The following is a 19,005-nucleotide window of genomic DNA, read 5'->3' as shown; positions in this document are numbered from 1 at the left end:
TCCAAAATGCAAGTTGAAGGTTTAGATGAAGCTAATATTTTTGATAACTCTGAAAGCTCAACTGGATCAAAACGGTTCAAGCACAGATGAGGTTCTACAGTCACCTCTGATGCTGCCTCACTTACTGAGGAAGAAGAAATCGCATTAGGGAGGATGCTAAAGATTTTGTTTCTAATAGAATTAATTTTACTTGTAAAACATCCCATGAAGTCATTGCTGCTGAGGGCTAAGGGAATAGATGGCTCAGAGCTATGATTCTGTGTAAGTTTAGCAACTGCACTGAAAATAAATTTAGGATTATTCTTATTGTCCTCAATTACCAATGAAAAATAAGCAGTTCTAGTTTGCCGAAGCTTATTTTTATAAAGCACAATAGCTGTTTCAGCAGACCTTCTTGTGAAACGTCACCAGCTTCCCAGTGCTTAAACTGGAAGAATCTCTGTTTAGTCAAACACATCAGATTTTCTTAAAAGTCCAGTCGGGAAAATCCAAAAACCTTTTCCATCTGAGGTTTTATTACTTCTTTACATATGAAAGGAATTTTGCCTCTGACCAATATCTTTACAATATCAAACTTTTATTGGACTGATGTCATTTTAGCTGTCATCAAGCATCCAAATGTTTTCTGGGTTATATCATTATTTCTGGTGATGGAAATATTTTCATTTAACTGTGTCAAAATGATAGCTTAACTAGTAAGACACCTGACTTACTCTTAGGGGACCTGGGATCTAATCCAGATTAAATTATCGATCAGTTTTTATTTTTTACAGTAATAAGGATGCCCAAATTTTAATTTTAAACATCCAAATGAGATACGCCGAAAGACATTGAATTCACGGCCAGAAAAGACAGTGGTTCAAATTTCATTTTGGAACAAATTTTCAACCACACGTAATTTGGAATCGTAGTATGTCCAAGGAAAGTCCCGGTTTTCTCGCCTCATAGCGCTAAGCCCACATTTTCTTTACAAAACTAACCAAAACAGCTTTCTGTTGGTGGCGGTGGCAACTTATCTAATCTTATCAAGCTTATCAAGGGAAGATGGTTTGCTGTTTATTGAAATAACCAGTTGTAGTAGAGCCATTCTAGCCAATCAGAGCCGAGAAAGACTGGATCTTCTTTGGACATCCTTCAATGTCAGCCGAAATATCGCGTGTGCTCTCGCGAAAAAACATGTCTTCAAAAAAGGGTCAGAAAGGCACTTTTTAATTCATTTTCCAATACAAATGGTTTTAATGGCCCAATGGTAGTAACAGGTGATGACACCTTTAAAAGAAACCTAACTAAAGAGCCCAACGCTTCCCTATGGGCTAAATAATGAAAAATCCTTGTCTCATTGCTGCTGGTGAGTGGGGGACAACCTCCTAAAAACGTTTCTGTATCTACTGGTTTTGGGTTGTGAGGCTCTAACCATTGTTCACTACAGAAAATATTGAGATGTTTATTAACAATCTGCTTTGGCATTCCTAAGACATGCTTTTAAAGAACTAATCTGATTTTCAGTGGCATAGAGGCATTGCAGCAGCCCACCTAAACGGAGCAGAATGGATGGTGTATGTCTGAAGATGCCCCAGGCTGTTGCCTTGCTGGAAGTCAAAGTGACCATGGCTGATTACCTCTCTATATTGGAGGAGACAGAGGTAGGAGACTACTGTTGCTGTGTGTACTGTTTCTAGTCCAGTTTTGATGCTTCCAAGTACATGCAGGTCCACTGTGATAATCACATTGCTGTTGGATTTGTTAATTATGTCAAAAGCTGGTCCACAGCTAATGATCTTCACTTTTAGCCAACTGGGGTTCCCGTCAAACCCTAACCCAAAAATAAACAAAGGATGTACAAGGGCCAACTCAACTCTCAGACACCAGAGATGAATGTACATTGGCAGGTGGAGGATAGGCCAAAGATGTTGAAGTACCACAAGATGTTCCAGTAGAGGGGGGAAGTCCAAGACTGCCTGACAAATGGTTACACACTCCCACCCTCATGCTCTCACATAAACACATTCAACCTAAAGATACACAAGAATGCACGTCAGTGAGAAAAATGCAGTTGAGCGACTCAAAAGTGAAGAAGCATCAACCCAAAGAGCTGCAGTCTTTCTGTGGTCTCCATCAGAGATCCACAGGTGACCATGTCTGCAGCCTGGCACGTGAGCTGGTCCGGCTGCCCCAGGCACAGCTAGCCGTCTGCTCTAGCAACTGTTCCCCGGAAGGAGACACGAGAAGCTGGGCTTTGCTCAAGGTTCTCACGCAGAGCATGCAAGGTTCGAACCTGCAGCCTTTCGATTACCGGACTACCTGCTCTGTCTACTGAGCTACTGCTGCCCTCATAGTGACAGGGCTTTTGTATGTACTTTACAGTCCACATTCAGTAAACTAATCAGATGATAAGATTCCCATTAGGCTTTTTATCTTTCTTTAAAGTCACGCATTTAATAGATTTAGATAGAATTACCACAAGTATACAGTAGCATGGGCTTCCAAATAAGCATAGCACAGAAGGGGCACCAGCTGGTAGAAAAAGCCAAAGTAATAATATAATCACTGCAATACTAATATGTCAACCTGTAATAACAGCAAACCATGAACAACTTTGGTAGAAGTGAAGAGTCCTTTTGTTATAAAGATTGCAAGACCCCTGGCTCTGGAACCACAGCCTGAGTGGTACACCTGACAGAGCCAGCTCACCTTTACTTCATCACATTCACTAGAGAGGAGATGTCGCAATAGGAGTTTACAGGTCTGGAGGTGACTGGATACCATTTTACTGCTACAACCTTTAACACTTCAAGTAATGAAATTAGTGGACTTAGTGGTATAAGCTAAAGTACCGGAAGTGGCCATAACACCAGTAAAGGAGGACACATATGAGATGTAGTAAAAAATACACAAATGCAGCTGGAAAAGCAAAAAGAAACACATAAACACCCAACAGGCAATGGCCATCCCCAACGAGCGATATGGAACACACACTTGCTATGCTCTAACAGGAATTTTAACGGCCACCTCCACCCCCAATAGTCAGATGGCTTCTGGGTAAAAAGTTACCTTGTGAATATGAAATGTTCAGCCATCGCCCTGATGGGCTCACTGGGTTTTAGTCTGTTAGCAGTAGCTGGGTCCTCACCCAGGGAGGACATTTTCTTCAGCTTGGTCGGTTGTAGACCCTGAATTTGTCATTGCTTCGGCACCAAAGGGGGTTCTTTACACCTTGTCGCTTTGCTTCTGTTGAGGGCAGGCCTGGGAAGATCAGAACAGTATCACCATTGCAGATGAGTGGGGTCTTTTTGCTGCCATCCAGAGCACTTGTCCTGGTAGTAGTGGACGTTCACACTGAGCGTGATGCAGGCCTGGATCGATAGTCGTGCTGCAAACCCTGATGAGCCCGGTCGGCCCAGAATCTCCTGTAGTGGCTGTTTACAGAGGACCTCTGTGAGAGACTGTTGAAATGTTTTATCCTTTTTTATGTTGCAGTATGAATTCAGCTTGGAGAACTGGGTGCTCACTGGGCTTCAGAATGACTTCACCAACCATCACACAGCTCAGCTCTCCTCCTCCCCTCCACGAGGACTTCTGCCTTCCTGTCCGCCATACTGGATGCTGTTCAGCAGCCCACAGCAGAGCCGCCTGGCCAGCCGTCACGTCTCTGATTTGTGGGAGCCCAACCCTCGGCAGCGCTCCCTCAGCCTCAATGCTGTCATGCGCACCGCATTTACCGACTCAGACTCTGACGATGAAGGAGATAACACCACACCAGTCAATGCGGACCTAGGGAACGCACACATCACTATTTCACCCCAGCATCACCAGAGAAAAGCACAGAGAGCCTTTGTCCCCAACTTTTTGAATCCTCCATCGTGTCTGAGCAGCTTGCCACACCAGAACAGGAGGAACCTGCGTCAGTGTTCCTTCTCCGTGATGGAAGGAACCACACAATCCTGCTTCCCCAGAGACACAACAGTCAAGCCCGCAACCAGCAACCAGAACACACAGTCTAGGGTAAGCTGTTGGGTTCCATCTGATGCTCAGATATAATGTTTATTGTGAGAAGCTAGACTTACGACATGTTAGGAGTTGTGTTTCGTACAGCCCCTGTTTAATAGGGAAAGGACCCTGAAACCCTTGTCTCTGTGCAGCCGGGTTAGTGAAGGCTCGTGTGAGGTTAGGGCTCACGAGTCATGTGGACCGCCACAGTCTCATCCACTAAAGTTACATTAAGGTTCCTGACTTCTCCCTTTTCTCACCGCTCTGTCTCTTAGACCCATCACACACCAGAGGCCTGTACGAAGCCTCCGAGCTCCTCACCCCCCATGGGTCATGCTTCTGCTCTAGACTCGTCCACAGAACTCCTGTCAGCTCTGAGCCCAAAAGAGAGGGAGATTTTGGAAGCCATTACTGCTCAAGGCTATAGCCTTCGTACCGCTATCACCGCCCTGCAGAGGACTGGGCAGCAGACCCCAGATCAGGTCAGTAGCACGTCCAGCAAGCCTCCTGTTGCAGCAAGGCCTCTGTAACGGGGTCCATATGCAACCTAAGCCTCCCCCCTTTGGGTCAGCTCATGGGTTCATGAACAAAAAAAAGTTTGGGGCTATGAAAGTTATTTTCTTGTCTGCTTTGCCTCATGCACCGAATCACACATATGTTGGACTTCAGTTTTAGGGGCAGCAGCAGTTCAGCAGTTAGAGCTGTTGTCCAGTAATAAGAAGGTTGCTAGTTCGATCTCGGCTCCTACCAGAGAATGCTGCTGTAGTGTCCTTGAGCAAGACACTTAACCCACCTCACCTGATGGTGGTGGTCGGAGGGAGTGGTGGCGCCTCTGTCAGTGCGCCCCAGGGCAGCTGTGGCTACATCGTAGCTCATCCCCACCAGCGTGTGAATGGATGAATGACTGATTGTGTTGTGAAGAGAGGTGGGAAAAATGATCGATTCTAAGATGCATCGCGATTCAGCCGTGCATGATTCCGCATCGACGCAGCAATGTGACATAATGAGATTCTCTCCCTATGTCTATGTCGGGGTCGGCATCCGCGGCTCTGGAGCCGCATGCGGCTCTTCCATCCATCTGATGCGGCTCTCTGTGCTTGTAAAATAATGAATGGATATTTAAATAAAAAGCTTTATATTTTACTGCATTAATTTTACATCTGTATGCCAATTCTAAATGTAAAGATTGTCTGCGTAAACCTGAACAGGTCCAACCCGGTCTTACTGTGAGACCGGGTTGACGCGTCATGCTTGTGCGTAATCATAGGCGCTTCCTGAGCTGAAGAGGATGTGAGATTCTGGGATTCGCCTCAGATCCTGGATGTGTCGCCACATTGGAGACAGGAACAAGCACTATTCAGCCAAAGTTTCATAATCAGGGAACATTTTCTAAGTGACAAGTCTCGCTTCAGTCGGAGGAATCTTCCTGCATGCGCTCTGGTTCTGCGACGCGCTCCAAGCCCCTCTCCACATCTTCAGCTCGCTGTGCACCGTACGTACGCGCTGACAGCGAGCTGCGCTGAGCAGTGTCCAGCTCAGAAGGGAATCATTTCTTGAGTGATTTAGCTACATCTGCGATGTGTGAAACGAATAAAGTGTCAGTTCGTCTGCATGCGTCGGGGTAATTCTTTCGATTCTTTCTCCGTCAAAATAAACGGTCAAATACGGGAACTATCCGGTCAACACAAGCCCTGCTTTTAACTGTTCTGTTTTCTTGTGAAAATTGTTGCAAAGAGATTAAATTAAACTTGATTACCACCAGAGCCAGGCGCACTGCGCCGTTATCTCCGTCGCTGTAAATGAGGGAAAAACAAAATGATCGGATCCTTTTCTGACCTTCCCCACCTACAAAGTTTAATTACAACAATCAAACGTGACAGAGCCTGGATTTGTATTCTGAACAGTCTAAACATGTTTTAAAAAGAAACGTATGACAAAAGTGGCACCTGCTCAGTAAAACCACCAACAGGGTGAAAAATATCTAAATATTGTCGGCAGAGACGGGCTACAACTTCTGGATCCACTTTAAATAAATCGTTTTATTGATTATCGTCTTATGAAAGATAACTTTGACGTACACGAGCGACCGGTACCGGCTGCTGTCACCTGTTGTGAGCAGCGCTCTGCTGTCTGAGGGTAGGCCCCGCCCACAAAGCCGCGGCTGCTACAGTGTTTTCTTTACTGTGGGAAACGGGTAATAATGGCTCTTTGATGGGAACAGGTTGCCCACCCCTGGTCGATGTCTATGCAGGACAATAAAGTTTTGAGGTTTTATAATTACTTCTGGGGGCAGAGTTGCAATGACATGCGCACGGCGTTGTCCTAGCGCCAATTTAAAACAGAAAAGGTGGACAGGGATACAGGGTCAACATAACCAGTAATCAAAGATGTACCCGTTACATTTAAATCGGATGTCTGGGCTAATTTCGGTTTTGGGATCCTGGATGTGCAAGAATAACTTAACACAGTATTTGTTTACTATGTTTAAGTTCAGTAATATTCTATCTTAAAGCTGCTCTACCGAAAACATTATTTCTTATATTATTTAAGTAATTATAGGCAGCATACTTTAAACATTATTGCTCACTATAGTGAATAGATGAATGTTCTGTTTTTCAGGGATTTCGAAATCAAAAAGAAATTGAAAACTATTCTTCTGCTTTTATTAAGTAATGAACATTTTTGTGTGAGGAATCGTGATGCATTTCAGACTCAAATCGAATCGTTAGGCAGATAATCGGAATCGGATCGAATCGTGAGGCAGGTAGAGATGCACACCACTAGTTGTGCAGCGCATTGGGGGTTGTAGAACACTAAGAAGGCAATTTAAATAAAAACATATGTAAGTGCTTTGACTGTTTGTCACATTATTTCAGATTTATTAGCTTGTAAAAATTGGTACTTAAAAGATTATGACATCACAGCAGAAGCTCTTCTCCTCAGCATAGCTGCTGACCGCATGACCTGATTTATAGTGGTTTTCTCCACATTTAATATTCTTTGACCCTAACCCAACACACACACACACACACACACACACACACACACATGCACACATGCACACACACACACACACACACTTACACACACACACACACACACACACACACACACACACACACACACACACACACACACACACACACACACACAGCAAGGGCACGGGGGTGCGGTGGGAGGGTTTGACCATGTCCTTCGGGGGGCCCTGTGGGGGGTACTCCGGGAGTATGGGGTACGAGGCCCTCTGATACGGGCTGTGAGGTTCCTGTATGACCGGTGTCAGAGCTTGGTCCGCATTGTCAGCAGTAAGTCGGGCTCGTTCCCAGTGAGAGTTGGACTCCGCCAAGGCTGCCCTTTGTCACCGATTCTGTTCATAACCTTTTTGGACAGATTTCTAGGCACAGCCAACATGTTGAGGGGATCTGTTTTGGTGGCCTGAAGATCAGCTCTCTGCTTTTTGCAGATGATGTGATCTTTGTCTGGGCCTCATGACTGCCCCCGCCACCCGACTCTGGATAAGCAGGAGGAAATGGATGGATGGGGTAATCGTCTCCTGTGTGACTTGAGAGTTGCAGCCCTGATAAGTCAGGAAATATTTCATTATCACATTCTCCTGGTCACCGGTGTCATTGGTGGCACACTGATGAAGTTGTCTACGTTAGAACATAGAACAAAACTCTGGCTAGAATGCCAGTTTTCAATATAATTAGTGCCAATACACTAGAGGACATAGTTAAGAGCTTAAACTCATCTACGTGTTGTCTTGATATACTACCAGCTAACTCCTTTAACCACGCCCCCTGCCCCACAGAGCTCCTTGCAATAGAAAACTGAAGGCCGACCAGAACTAACCAATAGCGTTAGACTACTGCTTACTTGCTTCAAATTTAAAGAGCAAGTCACCCCTTACCAGAGTATTACTCAACTCCCACTTCCTGTTTGAAAAATGCAACAAATGCTATTACCTAGCAGACCGAGAGGGCGGAGCCACTAACAAATATACACACACACAGGCTCACAATGACATTGTGACATCATATGGTACCAGCTAACGTTCTAGGGTACCTCTTAGCCAATAGCAATGGCAAATTTAGATTCAAATGCAGTGCAGAGTTTTTACCTGACAACGGCACAACACTGAAAGTTTTAGGCAGAAATTTTAAATTTTAACAAAAATGCACTAAAGTGCAAAACAAGACTACACGTCTCTGCAGCACGATTAGACACGCATTTACATAGTTTATCAGGGGAAAAAAGTTAATTTGGGGGTGACTTGCTCTTTAAGGAATACTTCGGCTGATGCAGAGTTGATAAACTTTTCACGGACAAGTAAGTCTCTAAAATATAAATATATGAGAACACAACATGACACTTTAAGCTTCTTCTGAAGATAAGTAAACTAGATCCTTTAGTGATTAATACTTACAAGACCGATTTCAAATCTGCCCTTCATTTAGGAAAGTTATTGAAAAAGCTGTTATGATCCAGCTGAACTACTTCTTGGAGACAAGCAACCTCCTGGATGGTTTCCAGTAGGGATGAGCCTGAAATGAGTATCCGATACGGATAAAGCATTTTTGACGAGTACGAGCATAGAACGAGTAAAACCCGTAAATATCTGTATCTGTGCTAAAGGAAGATTCTCACTGGGTAACCGACTATCTTCACGCTCTGTGATTGGCCAGTCACACAAAGCGCCCGCCACTCTCTACACACAAAACCATCAGCCGGCCTGCAGCTGCTGTCAACACGTTAATTATGATTAATTAATTAATTAATTAGAAAAAAATGATGCGTTAAAAAATTCACTCATTTAATCACTGCTTGCATTTGAAGCAAGGCAGAACCTTCGTCTTGTAGACCAAATATCACTGACGCACACAACAATGCACAGTGCTAATGGCATCTAAAGCAGGATAAGAATGGAAATAAATGGCCTTGCTAGGACTGATGCAGGATTTAGGAAACACGTCCACCTATTCTCTTGACTTGTAAAAAAAATTAAAAAATGAAAAAAACTTGTCCGTGTGGCGGGCATTTTTCAGAGATGGTCTCTGCTGCTGCTGCCCAGTGGCACCAGAAACTTTACTAAAGTGGAGGTAAGCTATATTTGTTACATCCATGTAACACGTGTGCAGCGCTGAAAGTAGCAGATAGAATAATCTATGCTCTAACAGTAGTTTATGAAAGTAGTCAGACAAACGAGAGACACCGGCTGCAGCTGGGAAGATGCTCCATGTCCTCACTACTCTGTAACAGAAACACTGTAAAATCGTTCTGATCACTTTCTGAACCTATCTGTTGGTTTATTATACGTTTTTGAGACGAGTGACTGTCTAAACATCACATGTGTTACTATCATTAAGCAGCAAGGTGTGTTGAAGCGGTCATAGAAATTAAAAAGCTTTAGTTTACAGTAATAATAAACATGTCTAATATTTGATTCTCAAAATTTAAATAAAAAAATCTGATTTTTCATTCATTTTTCTGAGCGATTAAATGCGATTAATTTTGATTAATTAATTACAAAGCCTCTAATTAATTACAAAGCCTCTAATTAATTAGATAAATTATTTTAATCGAGTTTCACCCCTAATTTTTTTATTTTAATATTGGTTTTATTTCATTTTTAAGATTTGGATGTCTGTGAATATTACAGAATGGTGTAAGGAATATGTGATAATATTAATAACAGGTCATGATCTAAAGTGGATCGGTCTGAGGTATAAAACTGTCCTGGGCCTAAAGCCCTGCAGATAGATTTTATTTCTAACTAAACACCTACAACAAATAAACTCTGGGTACAGATGCAGATGGTGTACTCACTATCCCTAGTTTTCAGTCAGGCTTTAGACAACACCACAACACAGAGACTGCAGTGATTAAAGTTTTAAATGATAAATGTATTAATACAGATTCAGGCAAAACATCTGTTTTAGTGATGCTCCATCTCAGTGCAGCTTTTGATACGGTGGACTAGGGTTAGGCGATGGGACGAACGAATCGACCATTGGCAATGGGCGATTGTGTTTATTACGCACAGAGAACATCGCAGAGGTAACAATCAAGAAAAGATCTTCTTCAGTGCATCTGAGCCTTTTCTCACCTCCCCCGCCTCACGCTGCTGAAAATGGCGTGCTGAGGAGGAGCTAGGAGAGCGTCTGACGCACTCAACATCATGCACAACACCGTGGTGTGTAAAGCCTTCTATCTTCCAGAGAGTCTGGAAGACTTCTGGTTATTTCATTTGGAGAAATGTTTCCTCCTCGTTCCTCCTCGGGAGGAGGAACCAGAGCTGGGAGGCCTGGGGATGGACTGTCCGATCTCGGGGGCAGAAGTTGCTGAGGTAGTCAAACAACTACACAGCGGCGGAGCCCCGGGGGCGGATGAGGTTCGTCCTGGGTATCTCAAGGCTATGGGTGTTGTAGGGCTGTCATGGTTGACACGTCTCTACAACATTGCGTGGTCATCGGGGGCAGTTCCTAGGGAGTGGCAGACCGGGGTGGTGGTCCCCATCTTTAAGAAGGGTGACCTGAGGGTGTGTTCCAACTATAGGGGATCACACTCCTCAGCCTCCCTGGAAAGGTCTACGCCAAGGTACTGGAGAGGAGGGTCCGATCGATAGTTGAATCTCAGATAGAAGAGGAGCAATGTGGTTTTCGTCCTGGCCGTGGAACTGTGGACCAGCTCTATACCCTTGCAAGGGTGATGGAGGGGGCATGGGAGTTTGCCCAACCAATCCACATGTGCTTTGTGGATTTGGAGAAGGCTTATGACCGTGTCCCCAGGGGCACCCTGTGGGGGACGCTCCAGGAGTATGGGGTGGGTGGCTTTCTGTTAAGGGCCATTCAGTCCCTTTACCAGAGGAGCGTGAGTTTGGTCCGCATAGCCGGTAGTAAGTCGGACCTGTTCCCAGTGAGGGTTGGACTCCGCCAGGGCTGCCCTTTGTCACCGGTTCTGTTCATCACTTTTATGGACAGAATTTCTAGACGCAGCCGTGGTGTGGAGTGTGTCGAGTTTGGTGGCAGGAGAATCTCGTCTCTGCTTTTTGCGGATGATGTGGTCCTCCTAGCTTCATCCAGCTCTGACCTTCAGCTCTTGCTGGGTAGGTTCGCGGCCGAATGTGAAGCGGCTGGGATGAGGATCAGCACCTCCAAATCTGAGACCATGGTTCTCGACCGGAAAAGGGTGGCTTGCCACCTCCGGGTCGGGGGAGAGGTCCTACCTCAAGTGGAGGAGTTTAAGTATCTCGGGGTCTTGTTCACGAGTGAGGGTAGGAGGGATCGGGAGATCGACAGGCGGATTGGTTCGGCGTCTGCAGTGATGCGGACGCTGAGCCGATCTGTCGTGGGGAAGAGGGAGCTGAGCCAGAAAGCCAGGCTCTCGATTTACCGGTCGATCTACGTCCCAATCCTCACCTATGGTCATGAGCTTTGGGTAATGACCGAAAGAACGAGATCGCGGATACAAGCGGCCGAAATGAGTTTCCTCCGTAGGGTGGCCGGGCTCAGCCTTAGAGATAGGGTGAGGAGCTCGGACATTCGGGAGGGACTCGGAGTAGAACCGCTGCTCCTCCGGATCGAAAGGAGCCAGTTGAGGTGGTTTGGGCATCTGGTCAGGATGCCTCCTGGACGCCTCCCCGGGGAGGTGTTTCGGGCATGTCCTGCCGGCAGAAGGCCCCCGGGTCGACCCAGGACACGTTGGAGAAGTTACATCTCCAATCTGGTCCGGGAACGCCTTGGGGTCCTGCCGGAGGAGCTGGTGGACAAGGCCGGGGAGAGGACGGCCTGGAGCTCCCTAGTTGGGATGCTGCCCCCGCGACCCGGACCCGGATAAGCGGAGGAAGACGACGACGACGACGACGACGACGACGACGAAATGTTTCCTGTTTTAACCCTCTCAGGCTCAAAAAGAGTTTTGATAAAAGGACAAACAATTAAGTCCTTCAGGGATACTTCGGAGTTAAAAAAATGCTCATGAAATACGGATGTGGAGTAACCGGTTTGTTCTATGTTTAACCGGGTAGGTAGGTTTTAATGTTGCAAATCTGCAACGCCTGCCTCCAGAGGGTTAAACTTTGACTGAAATAGTGCTCGTTGTCATTCAGCTCCTGCTTCGAATGTGTCAGTGGAGCGTGGATCCATCCAGAACAACATTTAAACAACCATGAGTCAGTCTGAGGCAAAGATCCAGAACCTCATAACCTCTCCAGCAAGCTCCCTAGAGACATTTGATTACACACAAGCTGCAGGTGACCAGTTCAGGTTTACGGGGAGCAGAGGGAATGTCCGTTCGGGCCGCAGCAGGTGAAACCTTCCTACTTTCATGTAAGTGAAAACATGAACTCAGCCAATATTAGTCTCTTGTTAAAACCAGGCAAAGAGCCTGCATTTCCTACCAGCTATCGCCCAATTTCCCTTATTAATGTTGCTCTCAAAATAATTTGTAAAGCCCTGGCAAAAAGATTAGAGAAGGTATTAGGGATGAGCGAGTACACCACTATCTGTATCTGTATCTGTATCTGTTCAACCAACTAAATTATCTGTATCTGTACTCTGAATGGGCGTGGCATAACCCGGAAGTGGGTGTGGTTTACATCAATATATTATTTTAAGTCTGAAATTGATATGGATTGATCAGAAGTTGCTATGTGTATTGTTTATTTGAAAACTATTTACAGAGCAGCCTCAGAATTGAGATTAAATATTTTTGATCACAATAGTAAAGAAACTATTACAGAACAAGTTTTTCAATAAAATCAGAACATTAATATTTGAGTGCATGGATTAATACATCTGAACTCATGCAGTAGGAACTAGGAAATATGAAATGCTAGAACCAGACACAACTTTATATATATTTTTTTATTTTAATTTGATTAAACTGATTTTTTTCTTAACGTTCTTGGCATTTTCCCACACAAAGTTAAACAAAACAATGGTGATTAATGTGTGTGTGCGTGTGTGTGAGAGAGAGAGAGAGAGAGAGAGAGAGAGAGAGAGAGAGAGAGAGAGAGAGAGAGAGAGAGAGAGAGAGAGAGAGAGAGAGAGAGAGAGAGAGAGAGAGAGAGAGAGAGAGAGAGAGAGAGAGAGAGAGAGAGAGAGAGAGAGAGAGAGAGAGAGAGAGAGAGAGAGAGAGAGAGAGAGAGAGAGAGAGAGAGATCAAAAAAATAAAAAACCCGACCGGAGCGGAGGCAGTGACTAACACAGCACGTCAGCTCTGTCTTGTCAAATGCACCATGTAAGTTACAAAAAAAGGAACTTTAAATATTCAACCGAAAAAGAGGCGAGCTGAAGAAAACCTAGGGAAAACTGAAGAAACGTGAGAAAGTGAAGCAACCACAGCGAGATCCGTTACTGTCTGTGTGTGTGCGTGGATGATAGTGATGTGTCGGTCGTGAACGAGCCGGCTCTAAAAGCCGGCTCTTTGAAGTGAACGACGGGAGCCGGCTCGTCATTGGGAGCCGTCCCCTCCCTCCCCTCCCCTTTTGCTTTGGTGAAAGCTACAGGCGATTGGTCAACATGTGTAACTGTGTGTCCAGACTGTCCACACACAGAGCAGTAGGGGCGGGGAAGAGGGAGGATAAGACTCAGACACACAGCAGAGCACATGCGGGCGGAGGGAGACGAGAGGGAATGAGGAGGAGGAAAAAGGTGAGCGAGAGAGAGGAGAGTGTGACGAAGACGGTGAGAAAATGAGCGCCAGCAGTCGGAAAGTGGAGATTTCTGAAAGTGTTCAGTTATTAAATCCATAGAAATGATAAATATTTTATATATAGCTTTTTTTACAATAGTAAATCATTTTACATATAGTTTTGCATTATTTTGGTTATAAATGTGCAATACGCAACAGAAAATCTGAGGAGCCACTTGGGAGCCGAAAGAGCCGGCTCTTTTTGGTGAGCTGAGCCAAAAGAACCGGCTCTCTAAAAAGAGCCGGAATTCCCATCACTAGTGGATGAGCCGGACTGCGCTCCCGGCCGGCTGCAGTTTTGTGTGTAGGGAGGGGCGGGCGCTCTTTGTGACTGGCCAATCACAGAGCGTGAAGACAGTCAGTTACCCAATGAGGATTTTCCTTCAGCACGATTACAGATATTGACTCGTTTTACTCGTTTCATGCTCGTATTCGTCAAAAATGCTTTATCCGTACCGGATACTCGTCTGAAACGAGTATCCGGCTCATCCCTAGAAGGTATCCCCCTTCATAATACACCCTGACCAAACTGGTTTCATTAAGGTTAGACAATCATCCACAAACTCACAGATTACTTAATTTGATAGATTTCTCTTACAGTAGAAATATAGAACAAAACACAAAACTCTGTAGCTGGGAGCTCACGGCTCAGTCCGCGTCCGGTCCATCCACGCACACACACAGACGGTAACGGATCTCTCTGTGCTTGCTTCGCTGTTCACTTTTCTTCAGTTTTCCCTAGGTTTTCTTCAGCTCACCTCTTTTTCAGTTGAATATTTAAAGTTACTTTTTTCGTAACTTACGTGGTGCATTTGACAAGACAGAGCTGATGTGCTGCATCAGTCTCTACCTCTGCTCCGGTGTTTTTTTTTTTTTTAACTCCCTCTCTCTCACACACACACACCTTTGTCAACATTGTTTTGTTTAACTTTGTGTGGGAAAATGCCAAGAACATTAAGAAAAAAATCAGTTTAATCAAATTAAAATAAAAAAATTATATAAAGTTGTTTCTGGTTCTAGTATTTCATATTTCCTAGTTCCTACTGCATGAGTTCAGATGTATTAATCCATGCACCTAAATATTAATGTTCTGATTTTATTGAAACACTTGTTCTGTAATAGTTCCTTTACTATTGTGATCAAAAATATTTAATCTCAATTCTGAGGCTGATCTGTAAATAGTTTTCAAATAAACAATACACATAGCAACTTCTGATCAATCCATATCAATTTCAGACTTAAAATAATGTATTGATGTAAACCACACCCACTTCCGATTAAACCATGCCCACTTCCAGGTTATGCCACGCCATTTCCGAGTACAGACACAGATACAGATAATTTAGTTGGTTGAACAGATACAGATAGTGGTGTATTCGCCCATCCCTACCTCGCAGACAGGAGTAATGCTGTTTCCATTGGTGATCACAAATCAAAGCTAATTGCCCTGACGTGGGGTCCCCAAAGGTTCGATATTTGGACCACTGCTTTTGAATCTCTACATGCACCCCCTGGGCCAGGCCATAAACAATAACATCGCCTACCACAGTTATGCAGATGACACCCAGATCTACCTAGCTCTATCACCTAGTGACTGTGGTCCCCTAGACTCACTCTGTCAGTGTTTGGAGCAAGTTAATGACTGGATACAGTCAAACTTCCTCTAGTTAAACAAAGACAAGACTGATGTTATTGTCCTTGGAAATCAGAAGGATACAATGGAGGTTATTGCTCAGCTTGGTTCCGGAGGAATAAAGACAAAGACCAAGTTTAGAAATCTTGGTATTACCGTTGATTCAGATTAGAGTTTAACTGGTTACATTAAGGCTATAACTAGATCAGCGTTTTATCATATTCATCAATTAGCAAGACTCAGAGGTCTGATGTCAAAACAAGACCTAGAGAAATTAAATCATGCCTTCATCTTCAGTAGGCTGGACTATTACAGGGGTCTAACTGGTCTTCCCAAAACAGCTGTAAAACATCTGCAACCAATTCAGAATGCTGCTGCTAGTCTTAAAAAGAACCAAAAGCACTGAGCACATCACTCCTGTTCTTAGATCTCTACACTGGTTACCAGTAAACTACAGAATAGACTTCAAAGTGCTTTTACTAGTCTACATGTCTACAAAGTACATGATTTATTGTGTTTGCTGTTCTTGCTTCTGTAAACATCTTTGAACTGCCTTTGTGTTTGAACTGTGGTGTACAAAAAAGAACTGCCTTGTCTAATAACAAGAGTAATAGTTAGATAGACTTCTAAGACTAATGTCCAGTTCATCAAGGTGGTGATCACAGAGTGTGCACGAGTTATATGCAGATATAGCCTTCAACCAGTGATGAGGCCAGGTGATGATTTTCTTTTTCTTTCATTAATTTGCAAAGATGGGGTAAAGGTGTGTGTGTGTGTGTGTGTGTGTGTGTGTGTGTGTGTGTGTGTGTGTGTGTGTGTGTGTGTGTGTGTGTGTGTGTGTGTGTGTGTGTGTGTGTGTGTGTGTGTGCGTGTGTGTGTGAAACTAGTGCTACGAACAAATTAGTTTGATATAAACAGATACCAAGTGCGATAGCAAACATTAATCTCTGAATTACAACGATTGGTTGTTGTGTTCACTTTGCTGTGATTCCCCATCCCAACTCGGCAGACTGGGGAACAGGAAGTAACTCAGGTGCTGCTGTGATCACCCTGTTTGAACGCATGTTTGTGTTTCTGTTAGCAGATTCTAAGTTACCTGGTGGCGTGTGACCACTTATGTGAGCAGGGTTATGACATGGATCAGGTGGAGGAAGCTCTGGAGATGTTTCAAAACTGTGAAACAAAGGTAAGGCGTTCAAGACTTGGCACACAACTAGTTTTTAGATGTTGGCCCTTTTCTTCCGACAAGTTAGTTTTGTTTGAAAAATATTTTTCTCTGATCAGGCAGAGGAGTTCCTGCACCTCGTCAATCAATTCAATGAGATGGGCTTTCAGCTTAATGCCATCAAAGAAGTGCTCCTTGTCCATGAGAACCACAGAGAGCGAGCTCTGGAGGAGCTGATGATGCATGTTGCCTGACAACCAGTCAGAACCACTAAAGTGACTGAATGAAAGATGGCACTGTGACCCCTTTAGCTTGAAATGTAACTGTTAGTGTTAGTTGAATAGAGTTAGCACAGTGGCCCTGGTGGGAAACATTCTTGGTGGGGTTTATGTTTCAGAAGATATAATTGGAAATCATCCGATAAGTGACCTGCAGTTGCACTGCATCTTTTTGATGCCAGAGGACTCCAAATTGCTTTACATCACAGTGACTGATTCATCCATTCATCCCCTGGTGGTGATGAGCTACAATGTAGCCATAGCTGCACAGAGGCAAAGATGACGAGCACAGGCTCCACCAGTCCCTCTTACCACCACCAGCAGGCAAGGAAAGTGAGGCATCTTGCCCAAGGACACAGCGACTGACACTGACAGTACCTGGATATGAACTGGCAACCCACTGATTACAGGGCGAACCCTTAACCCCTGAGCCACTGTAGACCTATAGCTTTGTATGCTAACCAGTGCTACTTGAGTGTCCGCTGATGTGGGCTCCTGAAGAGTAATTACATCAGTGTGTTTGGGAAATTCACTGTTAAATGTGTTACTTGGTAGGAATGTGTAAACAATTCAGATGGCATGTAGGCACACACTACTGCGTAAAACTAACTCGTAAAAAAGAACATTTGTAAAATATCATTTATAGCACATCTCAATTGTCACTAAAGAGAGAAGATAGGAGGTGGTAAATGTAATTAAAAAGTTACTATGTGTGTGAAAGATGGAGGAAATAATGGTCACAATGGTTAACGTATAAGCCCCGCCCAACAGTGATAAATGCGTTTTTAAAGCTCTGTTTGCAATTATGATTCTAGAAATGGAATGGATATTAATATGCGGAGGGGACTTTAATTTAGTTATGGACAATATATTAGACACAACAAATAAGAACAAAAGTTATAATCACACTATCAAAACAATCGAAACATTATTTAAGGAATATGGGATAGTAGATGTTTGGAGAGATTTACACCCCTCTCAGAGAGACAATACTCATTATTCTGCTCCGAACAATAGCTACGCAAGAATTGAATACTTTTTTATAAACAAAAAAGACCTGTACAGGGTTAAAGCATGTGAAATATTAGAATCAGACCAATCAGATCATTGTGCAATTCATCTTGATATCAAATTAAAAGACCAACGTAAAAACACGATTACTTTCACATTGGATAACTTAATAGTAAATCCAATATTGAAGAGCTAAAGAAAGAAATTTTACGTAACCAAGATGAAAAACAATGGAAAGGGTTCTCCTACTATCTTGTGGGATGCTCTTAAAGCTGTTATGAGGGGTAAGTTGATCGCCTAAACAGCAGCATATAAGTAAAACAAGGAAAAAACTTATAAACAACAAATGGGTAAACTTTTAAAGTTACAACAACAACACAAAAAGGAACAAGACTCATCACTTGTCTCAAAAATTAAGGAAACAAAAGATAACTTGGATCAATTATTAACTACAGAAATTGAGAAATTACTAGGTTTTTAAAACAGTCCTACTATGAATTAGGGCCGCGAGCATCGAAACTACCAGCTAGAAGAATGAAAAAACAAGAAGTGGACAGGACAATCTATAAGATTAGAGACATTGATACAAATTTAATTATTACGGAACCGAAAGAGATCAAAACCAAACTTAGACACTATTATACAGATGTAGTGGAATATAGTTGTATATTCTTACACTTTTTATTAGGTCCAGATATTATAATCAGAAGAGGTTGTTTTTACTTCAGGGAGTTTTATTTAAACACTTTGTATTGACTTAGAGACAAGAAAAGAGAGTTGGGATCGTTTAAGAATCTTTAATTTCTATAATTATAAATTCAAACAATCATCCAGGACTAACTCTCTATGATGGATGCATATGGATTTGAATGTTGAAGTGTTGGTGTGTGTGTGTGTGTGTGTGTGTGTGTGTGTGTGTGTGTGTGTGTGTGTGTGTGTGTGTGTGTGTGTGTGTGTGTGTGTGTGTGTGTGTGTGTGTGTGTGTGTGTGTGTTCAGAATCTCCAGGTTGAGGCAGGCGGATCTGGGTGTCAGATGTTTTGACTAGGAACCACGAGGGCTTCAGAAGCTCATGACATGAAACGCCATCTTGCTGAGTCTACGTACCGTGTAGGAACTCCCGTGGTCAGATCGGGAATGTCAGGTCTCCGGACCTCCGTGGTACTGGACTGATGAAACAGTGTGGCAGCACGACAAAAACCCGTCTACGGATAGCTCCAGGTAGTAGTGGCAGGTCTCA

At 43.8% G+C, this 19,005-nt stretch overlaps 1 protein-coding gene across 2 annotated transcripts in view; it reads left to right on the top strand.

Annotated features, from left to right (window-relative positions):
* ubap1lb (ubiquitin associated protein 1-like b) overlaps positions 1–18,424 on the top strand; it is a 39,823-nt gene extending 21,399 nt beyond the window's left edge. The window contains exons 2-6 of one of the 2 annotated variants that reach the window (XM_070554588.1): positions 1,507–1,643; positions 3,478–4,002; positions 4,263–4,469; positions 16,398–16,499; positions 16,598–18,424. In XM_070554588.1, coding sequence (XP_070410689.1) covers positions 1,548–1,643; positions 3,478–4,002; positions 4,263–4,469; positions 16,398–16,499; positions 16,598–16,732 — 1,065 coding nt within the window. In that variant the 5' untranslated portion in view covers positions 1,507–1,547 and the 3' untranslated portion in view covers positions 16,733–18,424. Of the gene's footprint in view, positions 1–1,506; positions 1,644–3,477; positions 4,003–4,262; positions 4,470–16,394; positions 16,500–16,597 lie in introns of both variants that reach the window. The other variant, XM_070554587.1, reaches the window with a different exon arrangement.
* The last annotated feature ends 581 nt before the right edge of the window (positions 18,425–19,005 follow it).

Source organism: Nothobranchius furzeri, chromosome 9 (assembly GCF_043380555.1).
Source record: "Nothobranchius furzeri strain GRZ-AD chromosome 9, NfurGRZ-RIMD1, whole genome shotgun sequence".
Lineage (NCBI taxonomy): Eukaryota > Metazoa > Chordata > Actinopteri > Cyprinodontiformes > Nothobranchiidae > Nothobranchius > Nothobranchius furzeri.
The sequence above is the reverse complement of the archived record's forward strand: the minus strand, read 5'-3'. Positions and strand labels throughout refer to the sequence as shown.